The 19,856-nt window shown below is 42.9% G+C and overlaps 2 protein-coding genes across 5 annotated transcripts in view; both read right to left on the bottom strand.

The window, feature by feature from the left end:
• Positions 1-2,164, bottom strand: part of sh3gl2a (SH3 domain containing GRB2 like 2a, endophilin A1) — a 60,618-nt gene extending 58,454 nt beyond the window's left edge. The window contains exon 1 of one of the 2 annotated variants that reach the window (XM_074629352.1): positions 2,147-2,164. The gene's annotated coding sequence lies outside the window, so the exon portion shown is untranslated. The remainder of the gene's footprint in view (positions 1-2,146) is intronic. The other variant, XM_074629351.1, reaches the window with a different exon arrangement.
• Positions 2,165-6,125: 3,961 nt separating this feature from the next.
• Positions 6,126-19,856, bottom strand: part of cntln (centlein, centrosomal protein) — a 110,388-nt gene continuing 96,657 nt past the window's right edge. For all 3 annotated transcript variants that reach the window (XM_074629344.1, XM_074629343.1, XM_074629345.1), the window contains exon 27: positions 6,126-6,957. In XM_074629344.1, the coding sequence (XP_074485445.1) occupies positions 6,847-6,957 (111 nt within the window). In that variant the 3' untranslated portion in view covers positions 6,126-6,846. The remainder of the gene's footprint in view (positions 6,958-19,856) is intronic.

Raw genomic sequence — 19,856 nt, 5'->3', positions numbered from 1 at the left:
CATATGTAAAGATATTTTTTTTTCAAAAGCTTTTCTGTATATTTTCAATGCTTACTGATGCAAATATTCCTCACCTTCAGACCAAGCTTATAATAGTTTTGAACTTTCAATTATATTATTAGTTTTAGTTAGTTTTCAGAGTGTGTTTGCTAGTTTTAGTTTAGTTTCAGTTTTTCAGAAAGGTTCAGTTTGTTTTTGTTAGGTTCAATGTTTATTGCGCTACTTTAGTTTTTCGATGTGAAGCAATTGCGGCATAGGGCCACCTCCGGGAATGTCAAGTCCGTTCAATTTTTGTGGTTTAATGTCACGAGAGCTGACTGGAATTCATGCTGCCTCCTTTTTTGGTAGTGATATATTATAGCTCAAAAACTAAAACTGAAACGAATTTACGTTCATCTTTTATTTTATTTTGTGTTTTACCCAGGCAATAGCCTAGATCAAGTTTTAATTTAGTTTCAATTTACTAAAGATATATTTAACTGCTTTATTTTTGTTTTAAGATGAGTCTTAGTTTACTATGATAATCCTGCTTCAGACAACATGACAATATCTCTCAAACTCATGTTCCAGCTTACTCACATGGGAACAAGCAACAGAGGACCTTGAAGTCTGTCACTTGGGACAGCAACTTGCTCTCAACCTGAAGAGGTAACCACATATTTTCTGACCTCGGTCGTGGAGGTTTTGAGGTTTCCACTGAGGTTGTACTCCAGTGAGGCCCACAGAACTACACTGTTGGCAAAAAGCAGACGCAGTACGAACGTCATCAAACTGGACACTCCTCAACCAAGCCTAGACATTCTGTTCATTTAAGATCACAGACAGATATGTAGACTCTTTAATCTCCTTTGCCTCGACTAGGATGGAATTTGCAGTTGGCTGGATCATCCCCTCTAGCACCCCGGTATATTATTTCCTGAGCAGAGTGATATCCCGATGATTGGGGTCCACACTCCACTTCACTTTTTTAAAAACAGGTACACCTCCCATATCTTCCAGTCAATAAGCACTAAACCAAGACAGCCCAAACAAACAAAATCCACAGCTCTACCAACAATAGCTTAATCAACTCTAATTCGTCCACAGAGAACTGAGTTACAACTCTCACCTACTCTGATCATGAACTCTGGACAGTGACAACAAGACTGAGAACAGAGGGACAAGTGGCCTTTGCAGGTCAGGGTGTCTGGGATCACGCAGGGTGAGGTCAGTGTAGAGGCCATCTTTTGTCTTCATTGTTTTTTATCTTTATCCTCACTTACATTCTATCAATAACCACCTTCCAGGGATGACATTAGACTGCTTTACACGTAGAACCGTGTTGCGCCACCATTCACTCGTTAATTTACATTTACCATCAACTGAACATTTCACAATAAAATTCACTTCCTTTCCCTTTGTTACATGTGCACATGATGACAATAGAAATTCACAGAGGTCAAATATACAGGAATGAAATCACACCAAATATTCAACAATATTCCCCAACATTTACAATGAAATATATTCCTCACTGAACTCCAGTAAGTCATAACAACCAAAACAATGAACACAAAACTTGCCACTGGTAAATGGCGTTTATAGTCAGAAATCACGAATCCTCTCTTTAGCAGTTTTCTGGGGTCATCCAACTGGGAGGAGACCACAGCTAGGCAGACCCAGAACACCCCAATTCATTGTTTACTTGAATTTTTACTGTGGTAGTTTTGCTAAGATGGTCTCTTTAAATGCTCAGAGGCGCCTGCTCTTGCACTTCATTGTCTGCATCTGTGAACTAAACACATTGTAAATCACACCTTCCTGCTTGTTTTTGTTCACCTTTGATGCAACAAACCACAAGAAACTGACTTCACTTTTTTTATAGTAATCTTTAAAACATTGTCATGTCTATATTTCATCGTAAATAAATCCCTTGCGTCGCAAGAAAGCTGCAATTGCACCTGTGAGGAAATTGTGTGTGTAGGTGCAGATGGAAAAGACAGGACGAGCTGTGACAGCAGACCAGGGGTCATTTGTCACACATATGGCAGTCGTGTCACTGGAGACAAACAACTAACACACACCAGGCCGTGGTCATGTGTTTGTGCGTTTCGTAAGGCCCACCAATCCCCACGCCATCCCGCTCCACTCAAACATGCTAATGTACCTGTGCTCTGCTCTAATTGGTCCCAGTGATGCTCGCCCTGCTCCACCTGTGTTCACGGGAAGCCTCCAGTCAGTCCTGCAGTCAGGCCCCCGCCACTGTGTGCGAGCGTGCAGCGCTAATGTTATGCAAACAAACACTTCTTTGTTGTTTGGCACTTCTTGCACCGACCCGCCACTGTGGAAGAAAGGGAGAAAGTAAGTAAAGGGAAAAGGAGAAAGGAATAAGGGGTGGGGGAGTGGAGCTTGAATTCATTAGTGTGATTACCTGAGGTGTGCTACTTTACAGGGGGTAATCTGCCAGCCCGCTTCATACCCTCCGAACTTCAGCCAGTCCGCTAATGAGCGCTTGGAAAAGTTAGTCAAGGTGGAGAGGTGCTTTGAGGAGCTATACACCGCAGACTAAGGTGTTATTATACATGCCGGAGCAGAAAACAAAGGATGGCTGCCTATTTAATAACAGATAGGACCAATAAAAACTGATACTTTGCTTTGATTCTGAATGCACAGAACAAAATGGTCCAATGGATAGTTTGCCAACTGATGAACCCAGAGCCTCAGAACAAAAAAATCCCCTACTTAGAAGCTCGGCATGAAATCTCTGACAACACAGTGCGCCAAAGAATGACAGTTTGACTGATCTGTGGATATCAGGAGCCACATTTTCTGCACCGTTTGAGGCGAGACAACATCCCAGATTAGACACGAGGACACCAGAGGGTTCAGGTAGTCGCATTCAAAGAGTCGCGTCTCTCTGAGGTGATGTTGAGGACTGCAGCTTCCCTCCTACGCTGTAAGAGAAGGTGGATTAGAGACCAGATCAACCCTTCTCCCATTCTTTCTTTCTCTCTTTTTTTCCTCCCCAGGAGCTCAGGCCATGGCTTTAGAGAGACAGCTGCCATGAGCAAGGCTTAGGACAGTCCGCGGGGACGGAGGAAGTGAGTGTCAAAGAACAAGAAAAGTGCAGGAACAGCTTGGTTACGATGGACAAGACAAAGAGGTGAGAGGGAGGGGAGAGAAATCCAAAAAGGGAAGCCATAGGAGAGAGAGAGAGAGAGCTATATAGATAGATCCTGTAACTTTCCCCTTCCTCTTGCCCTATGCCTCTGCTTTATCACACAGCATCAAAACATAGCTTTAGTCCCCTGAGTGGCTGGCCTTTTTATCTGCTCCCTAGCTTCCCACGGCGGGCCGCATCCACCCATAATCTGCTGCTGTTTCATGTCTGTAGTGCTGTAGAGGAGGATAAGGGACTTGTTCAAGTGAAGATCAATGAGGTTGTATACATAGCATATGTGCATCAGGAGAGTGTGATTCCTTTTTTTCTCTTTTTGAGGTGGCATCTGATATAATGAAAAAGAAAATTATACATGGGTGTGTTGAGGAGCCGTATCTGTGATCTAAAAGATTAAAGAATAATTAGACTAAAATCTCCCAATAACAGTCAGAGATCAATACATACAGTACATACACTCTGTAAACAGCATCTACCTTTTGTTTCTGAACATGAAAGATGGACAACATGAAAACAGTAAACATGTTGCATTATACATTTGTCAAAAACACATTTGGCTGTATGTCACAAGTACCGTGTTTTTTAAGACGGTGCCAAGTGTCTGTGCGTGTGAAATCAAAGCAGACTGGTGTATTGGCAGCAATAGCCGGGGTGTGAAACTGTGTCAGTGCAGTAAGGGAAATCACCAGAGGCTGTTTTCTACTCACTCCACAGCTGGTTGACGAGATCTGCGAGGACTAATTGTGCATCAGTTGGAGGCTGCAGAAACACTCGGTTTGACTGTTCTTTGTACTGTGGGCTACCCGCCTTCCCACCCAAGTGGCACGCACTCGCACCAGACTGAGGGAACTTAAAAGTACCACAGAGAAGCCTTGGGACACACACACACAAGACAAGCACACACATACACAAATCATCGATCGACCCCAAAGTCAACCCGTGACCCTGACCTCCTCTACCCCTCCAGGAACAGTCTCCTGCAGGAATCCGTGCGAAGTAAAAAAAAATACAAGAAAGTTGGATTTAAAAAAGAAGTCGGGGTGAGAGGAAGAGATAAAGACGGAGGGAAAAAATGACACCGAGTTGATTGTGTTGGAATGAATAAAAGGGGAAGGGAGGAAAACTTTGCATTTGGAACTACTGATCAAAGTAATTCCCACAGGAAACCTCTCTTAATGAGAGCTGTACGAGAAAAAGAAGGGTGGAAGACAAGGAGAGAGTGAAAGAGAAGAAAAGAAGGGTACGCCATTCCTACACAGAAAATAAAGAGATGAATCATATACAGCGCCTAGTGGAAGATATGGTGTGTGTGTGTGTGTTGGGGGGGTAGGGGGGGGGGGGTTGTTTGAAGGGTGTTTTCAAGATCGTTTTAACGTCTTCACTGAGGGAGCGTCAGAGGCAAGGCCAGGTTAATTAAACCCAAGGGAGTACCAGCTGAGGGGGCCCGCATTTGAATATGTCATAGAAATAGCACGAGTGTGTCAGCCGAGGCCGGGGCTCGGCGAGCAAACATGTTGACTATGCATTACACGCTAAAAAGGAAGAGAGAGAAATAGAGACAGTCAGACAGCAAAGGGTGGGGGGCTGCGAGATAATTTGCGTGGCACCGATGCTTTGCTCTTCTATACCCACTGCGCCACCGGATTTCTCTGAGTTATTAATGTTTGTCATTAGCTGCGTTACCCTGGGGGACAGTGACTGGGAAAAAAAACTGCAGAAATTTATATGGGACAAATATTGACAATAGCTGGCTCCTGGGTATTGGAGAGGAAGAAAAGATGCAAACTATGTTAATGAATGGTAATTAACCACAAGGGTTTGTCTCTCCTGGATCCCAGCTAAATTGGTCCCCGAGTTGCAGCTAGAGACAGTCCTGGCCTAATCCTTTATTATAAAAAGATAAAGGAAAACGACATCATTAGCATATATTTGAGAAGGGAGGGGGGATTAGAAAGTGGAATTATTTCTTTTTAATTCCTGAACGGAGGATTCTTCACACCATTGTTAATTATACATAATAAAAAGAAAGGGGGAAAGCGATGAAGAGGAAAACAAAAGCGAGAAGAGGTATAGAAAGGAGGATGACTTGAAGGGAGGAGTGTGTGGTCTCTTGTGTAGGATGCCAACTCAAGGACAGAGGAGACCAGGATCATGGTTTAATATTCAAAATGAATAATAAGAGCAGGAGGAAAAGGGAAACAGATAAAAGGGGTTGGAGGTAGTTATGTCAAGGATGTAACCACTCCTCTAATACACCCCTGTGCTGTGCTGTGTGTGTGTGTGTGTGTGTGTGTGCTCATGTGGACCCGTGTTAATGATGTCAACAGCAGGGGTCACATGTTACAGACAGGAACCATGCCAACAGTCAGCTGTCAATCATGAGAGAGGTGTGAGAACCCCGCTGTCCACCGGAGCATCCTCAGTCACCATCACACACTGACTGACGGTCCTTTGAACTGCTGGAAAAATACAAGAGACCATTTAGAAATACGACCATGAAATTCACAACAATCCAATACACTAAGGGATGTGTTATGATGCAATTAAGTTATATAAATTCTTGGATTTTATTTAAAGCTCCCGTCCAGGATAAGATAGTTTTCCCTTTAGCACCGTGAATCCTAGCTACTGAAAGTTCCATACTTACAACTTCAAGATAACCACTGGGATTTTGTCAGAGTATGTGTCCCTCTGCAATGCCAGAATCTTTTTTACGGGGGTGGAGGGGTCACCATTAGTTAATCTTTTAAAATATATTATTAATTTAAATTTTTATATTTATTTACTTAATTTTTTTTGGCGGGTGGGTATCTATTTTTCATTTTTTTATTATTATTATTTTGATTAATGTTTTATTTTGAATTATGTAATTTTTGTTGTTAATTCCTAATGCTTATCTTTAAAACCAATCAAATTTGATCACAAAAAACCCAATAACGCAGTCTTCGAAGAGCAACATTTAGACAAAAATTAGTGAAATGGCTTTTTATTTAGAAATTAATAAGAAAATCATATATATTTTACATTATTACCTCATACATTGTAAACAGAACAAATACAGAGTGTAGTTTAAACATCCACAAACAAAGATAATTTCCGACAGAAATAAATACATGCAGTGCATTTGATGAATAAAATCCTTCAATCATTGAATATGATCTCTGAGAGCAGTGCAGTATCAGGTCTGATAAATGGATCTAACTTCTTACAGTGAATATTTTGCTCTGTGCTGCAATCTTGACTTTCTCAAAGTGTCGACTTGGCAATGCTGGGTCAAGTCCCTGCACCCTAAGGTCCTTCAGGTGCCAAATAAATTAGGTGGAGAGGTAAAAGTGAGCAAAAAAATTCCTCTAACTTAAACATTAGCGTAAGCATTTGCCTTATCACCCCAGGTCTGCGTTGAGAGTGGCTGCACTGTAAATTAGCTTGGCGCTAAAGGGCCCTGTCTGATAGACGTAGTGCACTGAGCGCTAACACAGATGTCGAGGGCTCATTTACAAAAGCCGGGCTGCTGTGTTGAGCCAGTGGCCCAGAGTGAGTCGACAGCGCTTTTCTCACAAATATTGGTTCTGCTGCCCCGGCTCAGCTTGGCTCAGCCCGGCTCCCACTGAGTAGGAGCCGGGGAGGGAGAGAAGAAGGGAGGGAGAAAAAGAAGAGGATGACAGTTTTCCCAGCCTCAGCCCAGGGAGTCAGGCTTTTTCGCTGACTGGTGTTGCGAGCGTGGCCAGCTCTTCTGTCAGCACTTTCCTCTCCTTCATCTTCACGCGCACGGCCTCCATTAGCTGGCCGGCAGAGGGGATCTGCAGGGGAGGGGAAGGATAGAGTAAGGGTGTGGGGGCGGTGGTAGAAGGGGTTAGAGAAAATGAGGAAAACACACAAATGCACCACTATTAAAAAAAAAAGAGTCAGATTTTTGACACCTGGCAGCTTTTCAGAGAGCCGATGTGCTGTTTTGTGAAACAACAGAACCTCAGAAGGGGCCTGAGGACTTATGAAACTTTTGAGGGACCGTCCACGTTGGGTGTTTTGAAGAAGCAATTCACAAAAGAGGCTACACAGCAGTAGTTTCAACACCTAATCCCACACTTTTCCCACAGATTCCACTCTCAATCAGTGGTTCAGTAATGTGTGATTCCTAAGTATTAAAGCATGGGCTCACATTTTTTCCACATCCGTCTGAAAGCAACACGTGCATGCTCGTTTGTACATTGAAGCAGTCCTTGTTCGCTGTAGTTGTTTCATAGTAAATGGTCATGATAAATGGACTGAATTTATATTGTGTCTTAATACCTTACCGGACAAAACCCTTTACAACTGGCCGTTCATTCATCCATCCACTCACACATTCACACGCCAATGGTGGTGGAGCTGCCATGGAATACGCTGGCTTTGTTCAGTGTCTTGCTCATGGACACTTGGAGATGTGGACAGGAGGAGCCGGGGATCGAACCGCCAACCTTGTGATTAAAGGACGACCCACTCTACCTCATGAGCCACAGCTGCCTGTGGTGAAGACTTCCCCTCCTAATGTAATTTCAGTGTAAGAGATACGGGTCAAACGCACAGAACGCGGTTTGCGCTGCAGTCGTCGCTGGGTTCAGCGCACATCACAGTGCATTGCATCCAAAGTTCAACCTGTGAACTTTGCCGCGCATTCTAAATAATGGGTTTCAGAGTGCAGTGGTGCCGTTGCTGCGATCTGTGTTAAAGGCCCATACAGACGTAGGCAAAATTGTTGGTACTCTTCCGTTAAAGAAAGAAAAACCCACAAAGGTCACTGAAATAACTTGAAACTGAGAAAAGTAATAATAAATAAAAATTCACTGAAAATTAACTAATGAAAATGAGACATTGTTTTTGAATTTTGGTTCAACAGAATCATTTTAAAAAACAAACTAATGAAACTAGCCTGGACAAAAATGATGGTACTCTTAACTTAATATTTAGTTGCACAACCTTTTGAGGCAATCACTGCAAACAAGTGATTTCTGTAACTCTCAATGAGACTTCTGCACCTGTCGACAGGTATGTTGGCCCACTCCTCGTGAGCAAACTGCTCCAGCTGTCTCAGGTTTGAAGGGTGCCTTCTCCAGACTGCATGTTTCAGCTCCTTCCACAGATGTTCAATAGGATTTAGATCAGGGCTCATAGAAGGCCACTTCAGAATAGTCCAATGTTTTGTTCTTAGCCATTCTTGGGTGTTTTTAGCTGTGTTTTGGGTCATTATCCTGTTTGAGGACCCATGACCTGCAACTGAGACCAAGCTTTCTGACACTGGGCAGCACATTTCACTCCAGAATGCCTTGATAGTCTTGAGATTTCATTGCACCCTGCACAGATTCAAGACACCCTGTGCCAGATGCAACAAAGCAGCCCCATAACATAACCGAGCCTCCTCCATGTTTCACATTAGGTACAGTGTTCTTTTCTTTGTATGCTTCATCTCTTCGTCTGTGAACATAGAGCTGATGTGACTTGCCAAAAAGCTCCAGTTTTGTCTCATCTGTCCAAAGGACATTCTCCCAGAAGCTTTGTGGCTTGTCAATATGCATTTTGGCAAATTCCAGTCTCGCTTTTTTATGATTTGGTGTCCTCCTCGGTCGTCTTCCATTAAGTCCACTTTGGCTCAAACAGTGACGGATGGTGTGATCTGACACTGATGTACCTTGACCTTGGAGTTCACCTCTAATCTCTTTGGAAGTTGTTCTGGGCTCTTTGGTTACCATTCGTATTATCCGTCTCTTCAATTTGTCATCAATTTTCCTCTTACGGCCACGTCCAGGGAGGTAGGCTACAGTCCCATGGACCTTAAACTTCTGAATAATATGTGCAGCTGTAGTCACAGGAACATCAAGCTGCTTGGAGATGGTCTTATAGCCTTTACCTTTAACATGAAGGTCTATAATGTTCTTTCTGATCTCCTGAGACAACTCTCTCCTTAGCTTTCTGTGGTCCATGTTCAGTGTGGTACACACCATGATGCCAAACAGCACAGTGACTACTTTTCACCCTTTAAATAGGCAGACTGACTGATTACAAGTTTGAAGACACCTGTGATGCTATTTACAGGACACACCTTAGTTTAATATGTCCCTATGGTCACATTATTTTACATCTTTTCTAGGGCTACCATCATTTTTGTCCTGGCCAGTTTCATTAGTTTGTTTTTTAAAATGATTCTGTTGAACCACAATTCAAAAGCAACAGCTGATTTTCATTAGTTAATTTTCAGTAAATTTTTATTAATTATTACTTTTGTCAGTTTCAAGTTATTTCAGTGACTATTGTGGGTTTTTCTCTCTTTAACGGAACGTTACCAACAACTTTGCCTACGTCTGTAAGTCAGACTACTAAGAGACACACTTGAGGAAGAAACAAAAGGTTACATTTTGTGCTTAAAGTGGCTATAACGTTGGAAGATCCCCATTCGATTTAAAGGTGTCAAGGTAGACAGAGTTCAATTATTTTAATAATGAAAAAAACTTACAAAGGACAAAAATGCAGCTGATCCAGGCAGTTCGGTTACAAAAAACAATCCACAAAGTAAAGTGACAAGGAGTCACTGCTTTTAACTGCGAAAGTCGAAATTGAAAGCTTATTTCAATTAATTTTTTAATTAGGATCGAAATCGTGACACCCTAACAAAAACAACAATTTTTAAGTGATTGTACACTAAAGAAAACACTTAGTAATATTATATTCAATTTCTGCCAATAGATCCCCCTTAATGTTACACATTGTTCCTTTAACAAACCTACAAATTTAGCTAAATTTTGTAATTAATTTTACATTGAAAAGGGACTGTGGATTTTATCCTTCATCTTACATCGTGTTGGAGGGGATCTCTTCTTGGCAAATATGGACAGCAGGAATGATTACAGCATTCAAAAACTCTTTTAATGTACATGAGGGCATGCGAGTAGTGTTTTGTGACAGACTTAAAAAATGTGAAACTATCCTTTAAGCACAGAAAAATGGGTGGGCTGATGACGCACTATGCTTTCCCCAGAGGGATAAGTTGATCACTTTTTCAGACACGCCTCGAGGCATAATTAAAGCATCACGAGCATCGCTGGTTTACAGCATTGTTGTGTTTTTACTGGACTGTGTTTATGCTGGGAACGTAAGAGGATGAGAATTGATGTCCACTTAATCATACAGGATTACAAAGGTTGAGAATGAAGGAACTATATGTGTTTGGCAGGCTTCTCCTCAGACTTCTGGCTAATTTTGTTTTTCCTCTGAATCGACACAAGGATTTTATGGTCATTAGGGCGCCTGATCAAAGGCGGGCATTCATACTGTATCACCCATAAATATTCACTTCAAGTTATGTGCAGCCTTTTACAAGCGCCTTCTTCAAGCGAGGGAGACAAATTCATTCCCTGAGCAATTTTCTAAGTCACATGGCATGAGATGAGATGTGGACTGGCCGAGCTGAAAATAGTGACTTCAATATCATAAAATCTTTCACTTTTTATCTCTTAAAAGAGAATGTGAAAACACAAGCTATCGAGCCATACACAGAGAAGACAGGCTGACACAAGTCTGAAGTGCTGTAAGAAACTTCACTGAATAACGTCTGCGTCGGGGAATACAAGGTATCGTTGCTTTGAAGTGATTAACACAAACTCACAACACATATTGGAATTAGGTCTGCAGCTGACATGTTTTTAAGGACGTTTGAAACTATCGTCTTATCAATTTCCAATACGTCTGAAGAGTGAGAAGCTCAGAAACGCACATATAAAAAACACACACACAGTCCCCCTGCCCCTTGACACATCTCTCCTCTTCATTAAAGGTAACAGCAGCAGGGAACACAAGGCCCCGTGTGCTGGGAAGTGTGTGTGTGTGTGTGCACTAGAGCATGTGTGCAGTGGGGAGTCAGTTCCAACAGCATTGGATGCATCAAACACACAGCGCTACTCCTCTGAGAACCACTACACTGAAGTAACTGCTGAGACATCTCCCTCTGCCTCCGTCCTCCGGGGAGAATTCACTCTCGCTGTCTCACACACACATTCACGTCGACACACACACGTACGCACAATTTCCCAATCAGCTAATTGCACTTAGAGCCACTAACTATGCAAACAAACCCACTAAAATAGAGACACAGCCACAACACAAGGCTCTATGGGACAGCAGAGAGGGAGACTGGATCATTAAAAGCACCAATATGGGAATATGGGTAAACAACACTAACAGGTAAACATGATCTAGATAAACCTAGAAGGAGTTAAAATGTAAGTCTGAAACAAATGAAACCTTATCTACTTTCAATTCCTTCATTTTAAAACGTTTTTTGGGCGTTTTACTCGGACAGTGGAGAGACGACAAGACACGAGGGAAAGAGAGAACCAGGGATGTTGTGGTTCATGGTTAGCGTCTTAAAGGGATAGTTTGGATTATATGAAGAGAGGTTGTATGAGGAACTTATCCATAGTCAGTGTATTACCTACAGTAGATGACGGTCGACACACCTCTAGTTTGGAGAAACAGAAGTTACCGCACAGACGTAAAGCAATGTACTGCTGTGGACGGGGCCGGCAGCAAAACATATTTTAGCCACTTAAAAGAAAGGCTCACCTAAGAAAAACTCATATCAGTTAGGCTTGCCACGGTAGTCGGTGTTACTGGTGTTACACAATGTTCGGGCATACACCAATTATATTACATGCCTTCTGCCCCCACTGTCGCTTTGCTTTTTTTTAATGGAAATAAAACACATTTAGTTCATTTGCATGTATCAGCGCCCAACGCTATAAAACTGGAAGTGTCTGCTCTGTACGGAGTCTCAGCACTGAGTAGCAGGAGTCAAATCTCACACATACGAGACGAGAGAGAGTCGACAGACAAGATGGTGGCAGAGGATTTGTCGAGAAAGCGAAAAGCAAAAGCTCATATTTGGCAATAGTTTGGATTTAAACCCAAGGCTATAAGTAAACCATAATGTTAATGAGGCAATTGCAGGGCGGAGTACGGAGCGTTTACAGCAGGTGTGCACGCGGCCCTGTAGCGAAAGCTGGATCGGAGAGGCCAGACACACAGCCATCCAGCGTTAAAGATCAAAGTAAGCGCTCTACAGATCCTGAACGTCATGTTTTCTTGTAAAATATCCGGTGTAATCTGTAACACCGGTGTTGTCACAAGTGTATTAACCTGTGGGAAAATTTCTACATCCCTACTTTAGGTGTACGCAACTTATCTATACTGTTTTTGTTAATGGAGTCTGGCGGCTTTGAAGAGAGCATAGATAAGTCGGAAACGTTGGTCTGACGGCAAGATAAAGCGATGAAAATATTCTAAATATAGTGTACACTTAAATGGATATTACATTTTTTTAAGTGGGTCTTTCGTTTAGGTGGCTAAAATACGTTTTGCTGCTGCCCCGTACACAGCAGTACATTGCTTTGCTCCCGTGCCGGTACTCCTGTTTGTTTCTCCAAACTGGGGGCGCGCCGACCCTCATCTGCTGTAGGTAATACAATGACTATGGACCAGTGGGCAACTCCGGGGTCTGAAAAGTGAAGCCAATGCTGAAGTGCCTTAAACTTGCATTCTTTCTAACAGCCAGCAGGGGGCGACTCCTCTGGTTGCAAAAAGAAGTCTGGTTGTATAGAAGTCTATGAGAAAATGAGCCTACTTCTCACTTGATTTATTACCTCAGTAAACATTGTAAACATGACTTTATGGTCTCAATCGCTAGTTTCAAGTCTTCTTCAATACAGCATGATGTTCTTTTAGTAAATGATGGTCCCATTTAGTCAAATAGACCATAAAGCAGGGTATGCTTTAGAGCGTGGCTACCTTGTGATTGACAGGTCACTACCACAGCGTTGTCAGGTCTAGTAGTTGTTTGTGTTTTCGTCTTACAACTTCAACCCTTTCACAGAGTATTTTCAGTTCATGAAAGTTAATTATATCCTTTTTGGTCGCCTAAAAATGTCTTATTCAGGAGGTTGTACTTAGCTCCACCCTCGTCAGTTTTGTTCTCTTGGTTCATCCCCCTACTGTATGGTGTGTGTGACTCACATCAGCAGATTGTGGCTCAAGGAAACACAAGCGCTCACACACACAGACCCACGGACGGGACAAGCAGGACGATCCTCTCCTTTCATCTGACGGCCACTCTTTCTGGGTACCGATGCCCTGCAGGATGGTTGGAGGTAAGCTGTGATGCAGCTGCTCTACTGGATCCCCTGGGCTGCTTAAGGCAGCGTTAGGGAACTGGCACTAATGTTATGCTACAGTTGATTTAACCGGGCCCCTGTCCCCTTTGGCAGAGCTAGCCAGCACCAGCACTAAGCAACGCGGCCGCTGTTTTTGCAAGAGGCCCTGTCCCCGATGGCAACACTAAAAAAGCTACTGTAGCATTAAGCCATGCTAACTCACATCATTACTATTCAACAGGCCCTGCAGAGCAGACCTTTTGTCTAGGTGTGATTTCATGAACATGTTGCAGAAGTGAACTGACATGTAAAGCCACTGACACTGACAAGTGTGTGTGTAAGCGTGTATGTGTGTGTGTGTGAAGACGAGAACAAGAGCTGCAAGCAAAAGGTGTTTTTATGAGCCAATTAAATGACATTGCTATTCTACAGCCTGGGGCACACCTCAAGGCAAGGAGCAGCTCAAAGTTGCTGCACTCCAGTGACCATTGTCTGGTAGTGGCATTACACACATCAACTTTTCTTCTTCCCTTAAAAGATCGATCATTCCAGCTCTTTTGTCTTCTCCCTCGGAACGGGTTATCGCAATTATTTCCAAGGGCCCAATTTGTGAGTAGTTGTAAAGATTGTGTCAGGCTGTCGGATATCTAAATGAGTCCGAATGACTAGGGAGGAGGAATCAGAGAGCCTAAAAGAGATATAAGGGGGTACAGCATCCAAATTTCTGCATGCGCTCAGCATACGAGTGGGTGTTCTTTCTCAGATATTCACTAGTTTACCACCTTATCCATAGCAATGTAACAGCCATTTAAGTAGGCAGATGTTGCTGCCTAATTTAGCTCCATGCCATCACTCTGATGAGCATTTAAATCAGTCATACACCGACACTGCCCTTATAGATACACATCTGTCACTGTCAATATAAATCCTACTCACTGTACAAACAGTGTATAGACATGTATACATGTACATAATCAACCAGTCCATGTAAATCCATTCAGTATTTATTTCTTTGTACTATTTGTAATGTCTACAACTTCCAGATCACTTATAGACGTTTTATTTTATTTTATTTTATTCCTATCTTATTATTGTTCATTGGTATTTTTTATATTATATATATACACCTACATTTTCACCACTTGTGTAAATACAGTACCAGTCCTGCCTATTCCTCATCTTTATCTGTCCAGCTTGGTTTTCCTTGTCCCTAGCTGTTATTTCTATTCTGTGTAAGTGCATTGAGCGATGCATAAAACTGGAGTCAAATTCCTTGTATGTATGTACTTGGCAAATAAAACTGATTCTGATATAATATTCTACTATAAAAGCAACTTTTAGGTCCTTCAAAAAGTCCCACAGGAGTGTCTACCTGTATACCTGTAACAACAGTTGTACAGAGGATATTTTTACTGTAATAAACAAGGATGTACACTTCATGATAATTTAATAATAACCATAACAAAGTAAGGTTTCTGATCTGACTGGTATGACAGGAGTGTTTTCACAGTGGTGGAGGATTCCTGCTATAAATCGTTGTCCCTGGCTGATGAGCCGTCTCCAATCTAGGCCACTATTCAAGGTAAGGGAGAAGTAGTTACACTAGTTTTATCACAGAGGAGGAAAAAAAAAACAGCTCTTTGATCTTTGATCTTCTCACTTTTGTTTGAAAATCAAATTTATCAAACGGGGGAATAACAACAACAACAGCATGATAAATAGATAAAAAAGCACAAAGGCACCATACTAAAAAGTCTTGCATTTGATTATCTCTGATAATGAATATGTCACATTTGCAAAGAGGGGCTCAGGTAAGAAAATCACTAACGCACCGACAAGCCTATTCTCTCCCTCTCCTTCGTAATTACCTACCCCTGCAGCGGAGCAGATCCCTCTCTTTTCTCCCCTTTAGGTCACTAGAGACTGATATGAAAGGGAATTGGACACTTGGGGCCACAAATACTGTAATTAAAAATCTCTCCTTTTCTTGATACGTTGTTTGGAAACATCATTCCGGTGCGCAACATGCATTTGTTAGGGATCTGACCTAAATACACCCTAGATTAAACACAGGGAAGCACCGGGTCTTTGTTTCAGGTTCCTACTCATTAGGTGTGAAAATGAGGTGATTCTGGCACGACTGAGGGTATAAATATAGAAAGGTGATATCCATACATAACAGATGCAACCTTTAGGTAGAATTCAGGGATCAAGAACACACCCGTGATTAACAGTATGGCTCATTTCGCCCGAGGTGATGTACTGGGAGGCAGTTACAATCAACAAAGGTGGCTGTGCCTGCAGCAAACTGTCACATACAAAACAAGAATTGTTGCTTTTCAATGTTTCTTCACTGACATGAGGGAATTTAACACCTCTAGTCATCTATTCAGTGAGGAAATGTCTACTTTCATCATTAATTCTCTTCCTGTAGTAACTTAAAGAGCGAAAGTCCACTGTGCTCCAAAGGACGGCCCTCGGGTACAATCAGACTGGCAGTAACCTTAAAGCTCAAATATAGCCTCATGACTCAGGAATAATAATAAGATTATTCACCTGGACTGTTTCAACTGATCTGATGAAAAGTGCTGTTTGATATATTGTAGCTCGCCTGGTTAAGTAATCACCCCAACAGTTTAATGGCTAAGAAACAGCACCAAAAGGCTGCATCTGCTGTTTCTATTTATGTGAAATGCAAGTTGAACGCACCGACTCAGTCACAGCGGGCTCTGGCATTAGTATAGTCTCCTCCTGGGATCCCCCCGCCACTGTTCCAGTGACATATTTACAGTACAAAGGCTTGGCTCGAGTCCCCTCCACACACATACAAACACACTTAACAGAGACAGAAAAAGAGTGGCTGATTTAATTAGCTCAATCATTAAATGAGGCTTAATTAGAGTCACTTTCCTTCAGAGAGAGAAGTGTGGGACTCAGAGCTGTTCCTTGTCATTACAGAGGCATAATGAGCCACACAACACAACACGCTACCCCTCACCCTCACAGCACCGACAACAATGGAAAACTTTCTCACTGCATTAGCGCTGTAAGGCCTTTGATATGTTTAATACGGAGGGTTAATGATGCAACGCCCTAGGGAACTGAGAGGCTTTGACAGGAAGTGACATGAATAAAGTCTGTTATTTAACTTTAGATAAATGATGCCATTAGCATCGTAGCAATAAGCAGCAGCAACCCCCTCCCCGAAGTTCAATAAGGGTTCGAAATTACAGGAAAAATTTCCGCCCTATAGTCCATCCATAAACAATGTTTTATAACAAGTCCAGTCCAGATTGGTCCGGCCTGCCTCTACTACTGTCTTAATGTAATGTTCACCTGCTTGTTATAGTTTGGAGGCTGATAAGAAGTGATGCTTGTACGTCTCCCCCGGGTGTGCTTGTGAAGTAAATATTAGCGGGCCCTCAGCGCCACCCCAAACCACTGTCCTCTCATAAAGAAATCAACAGAGTCAATGACTTTTTAAATGTTATTATGCTGTCATGAGGCCTGAGATGGGTACGTGTGTGTACAAAATGAGTCTGAAAAATGATCTGGAGGGAACGCGTGTGTTTGCATGCATGTGCACACGCTTGCATGCACATGCTCCTCCTGTTCATTATTGGCCAGCAGCAGAAGCCAGTCATTTCCCTGTCTTCATAAAGACTTGGCCCATTAAATTCTACCTCCAGTCAATAATTAGGACTCCACAAATAAACCAAAGGCAATTAAATCAATGCTTCCCCGGGCCGGTGCCTGGACCCCGTGGCCCACATGGACACTCCATCTTCTCTGCTGGCCTTATTCATGGTGGGTTGCGGTGGAGCCATACAGCACACCCCCTGGCCTGCTCATGATTATTAGATAGCACCGTCCCTCGATCCTGGCCATGGAGCGCCGCTTATGGTGGCTCTCCACTGAGAGGCGTAGGGTTTGATTTCATTAACTCACCAGTGGAGGTGAGAGACGAGGAAATGAATGCAATGTTTCATTTGGTTTTGAGTGGACGTGTGGGGCGGCGGCGAGGGGGGGGCTCCAGAAATCTTTGCCACTTCTTCGGCGCGAAGGGAGCAGTAACTCAACGCGTTCACGTCACGTGTCTCCGTGCAACATACGGTTCGCCTATGTGGTGCGGATGTCTCTCTTTTCTTGTTACGCTGACATGTGGCAGCGCACGACAATGATGACGAACAATGGCAGCAGCCCACACACGGAGACACAGATGCACACATACATACCGCTCTTTCACATCTGCACACACACACAGAGTGAGTGATGGGTTTGCTATTGACAGGGCCACTGAGATAATAAAGTGCTGTCCCAGTGGCAGCTCCATTAGGCACTGACAGTGACAAGATGAGGCTGTCGTGAGAGTGCACATGCACACGCGAATACGTACACATACCCAGACATACACGCGCACAGATGGACACATCCTCATCCTCTTTCAGTGACAGCCAGCCAGTTAAGGACATGGATCTCTCTCTCATCTTTCCTTTCGTCGGGTCTATTTCTGTCTCTGTGTCTTTTTTATCCGAAGAAGTGTGTGTGTGCAGCTCGGGGGTAAGATCATATCACTATTAGGGGAGTGTGTTATTAGTGTCACAGGCAGGGTGACAGGCCAGGCCATTCCACTTCACAGATGTTCTGCTTGGCGAGCCTTTCATACGCTATGACAGAGAGACGAGAGGAAGAGAGGGTACAGTATGAGAGTTCTTAAGAAAACGCTCGCTTCTCAGCGTCAGCGGACATGTGTAGTACAGACACGTTATCATAGCGGGCTTCAAAGCGTCAAATTAGGAGATCTACCTTAATCAACGAACAGACAGGCACTTAAAGCGTCTTCATAGACCCTTCCCCTGGTCTCTTAGTATGTGAGATGTCACATGTGACAGAACTACAGTATGCAGAGACAGTCTGGTGTCCTCGTGATATGACTGCATGCATTTAAAAACCAGACGAGATAGAGAGAAGAGGAGACATTAGAAATAAATAAATGAACGAAAAACAGAACAAGATGGACTTGAAAGGGGATAGAAAAAGTCGGTTGCAGTGAGGGGGGATGACTGCGGTGGTCCCAGCGGTCCCCACAGAGACCTAGGGGCGAGTCTCAGACTTGTCATACTCCACTCTTCCTCCTCCTCCACTCCCCACACCAGCTCCTCCACTCCCTCCCCCCCCCCTCCACCACCCCTGTTCTGCCCACGGAAAACGTCGATAGCAGGCTGCCGGTGCCGAGGTCTCTGGTGGACACTAGCTCATTCTCCCGGCATCGACAGGCCCGCCAAATCAATATTTAGTTCCCCACTAACAAGCTGCCTCGGGGTCTGAGCCAGAGAGAGAGAGAGGGAGAGAGAGAGAGGGAGGGAGAGAGAGGAATGCAGGACAGTGGAGGATGGCAGAGAGAGAGACAGAGAACAGGGACTGAGAGCTGTCCAGCTAGAAGGGAAAAACATGGATTCAGTAGAGTGTTTGTGTGTGTGTTAGTGTGGGAGGGGGAGAGGAAGGTGGAAAGGTCAGGAGAAGATCTGGGGAACAAGAGAACAGTGTCTGGTGTGTGTCGTGGTGCGGAGGCGACGCATGAGTGCCTGCGGCAGCCGCTGACAAGAACACAGACAAGACACACACATACACACAGTCGACACTCTCAATCATACACATATCACAGCAGAGCAGACGTTGACAGCACTCGAGTAAAGCTCCAGCAGAGCACTCACAGATGAGTGGCCGTGCACACAAACACACACACAGACACACACACAGACACACACACACACACACACACACACACACGATGAGGATGCAGTTGCTTTTCTTTGTTTTATCTTTTGCATCATTGTGTTTTTTTTTTCCAGAGCCTGGAGCAGGACACATCGGGGTGGGAACTAAAAATTCATCCTCCATTTACAGTATTTGGGTTAAAACTGGTGCCTAAATTTTTCTACACGGAAAACTGACAAAAGCAACACATCTGCAATGTTTGGCTAAAATATTTGGTTTGATATATATTGGGACAAAAAAACATGGAAACACAAACACCTGCTGATCAATATTATCATTCAATACATGAATGGAAATTAAAATGAGTTATTCTTAAACTTAAGTTTCAAACAAAAAAAGTCAATACATCACAAAATATTGATTTTTAGGGTATTTCTCTGTAAAAAAATGTACTTTGAAAATAATAACTACTTTTAACAATATACTGTATAGTTTATTTAGAAATTAATTATTTGCAAATACAAACGAGAAACTCCCCACTAATTACGAAAAAATTATAATACAGTCTGAAAAATAATATATATATTGCAATCTAATTCATTTGCGCTTTGCCTGTTTCAACTCCCCCCCTCACTGATACTGAGTGACAGAGAGAATGATAAAATAGTGGTGGAATGATAACCTTATCATGATTCTTTTTACTTATATAAAACAATACAGATCATTCTCCCACTTGTAATTAAAATCTTATGGAAGTGAAAGTTTTTTTTCCCCATTTTTAAGAATGTGTTGTTTTTGACAGAGTA

This window comes from Sebastes fasciatus, chromosome 3 (assembly GCF_043250625.1).
Source record: "Sebastes fasciatus isolate fSebFas1 chromosome 3, fSebFas1.pri, whole genome shotgun sequence".
NCBI lineage: Eukaryota > Metazoa > Chordata > Actinopteri > Perciformes > Sebastidae > Sebastes > Sebastes fasciatus.
This window is presented reverse-complemented; position numbering and strand designations above follow the sequence as displayed.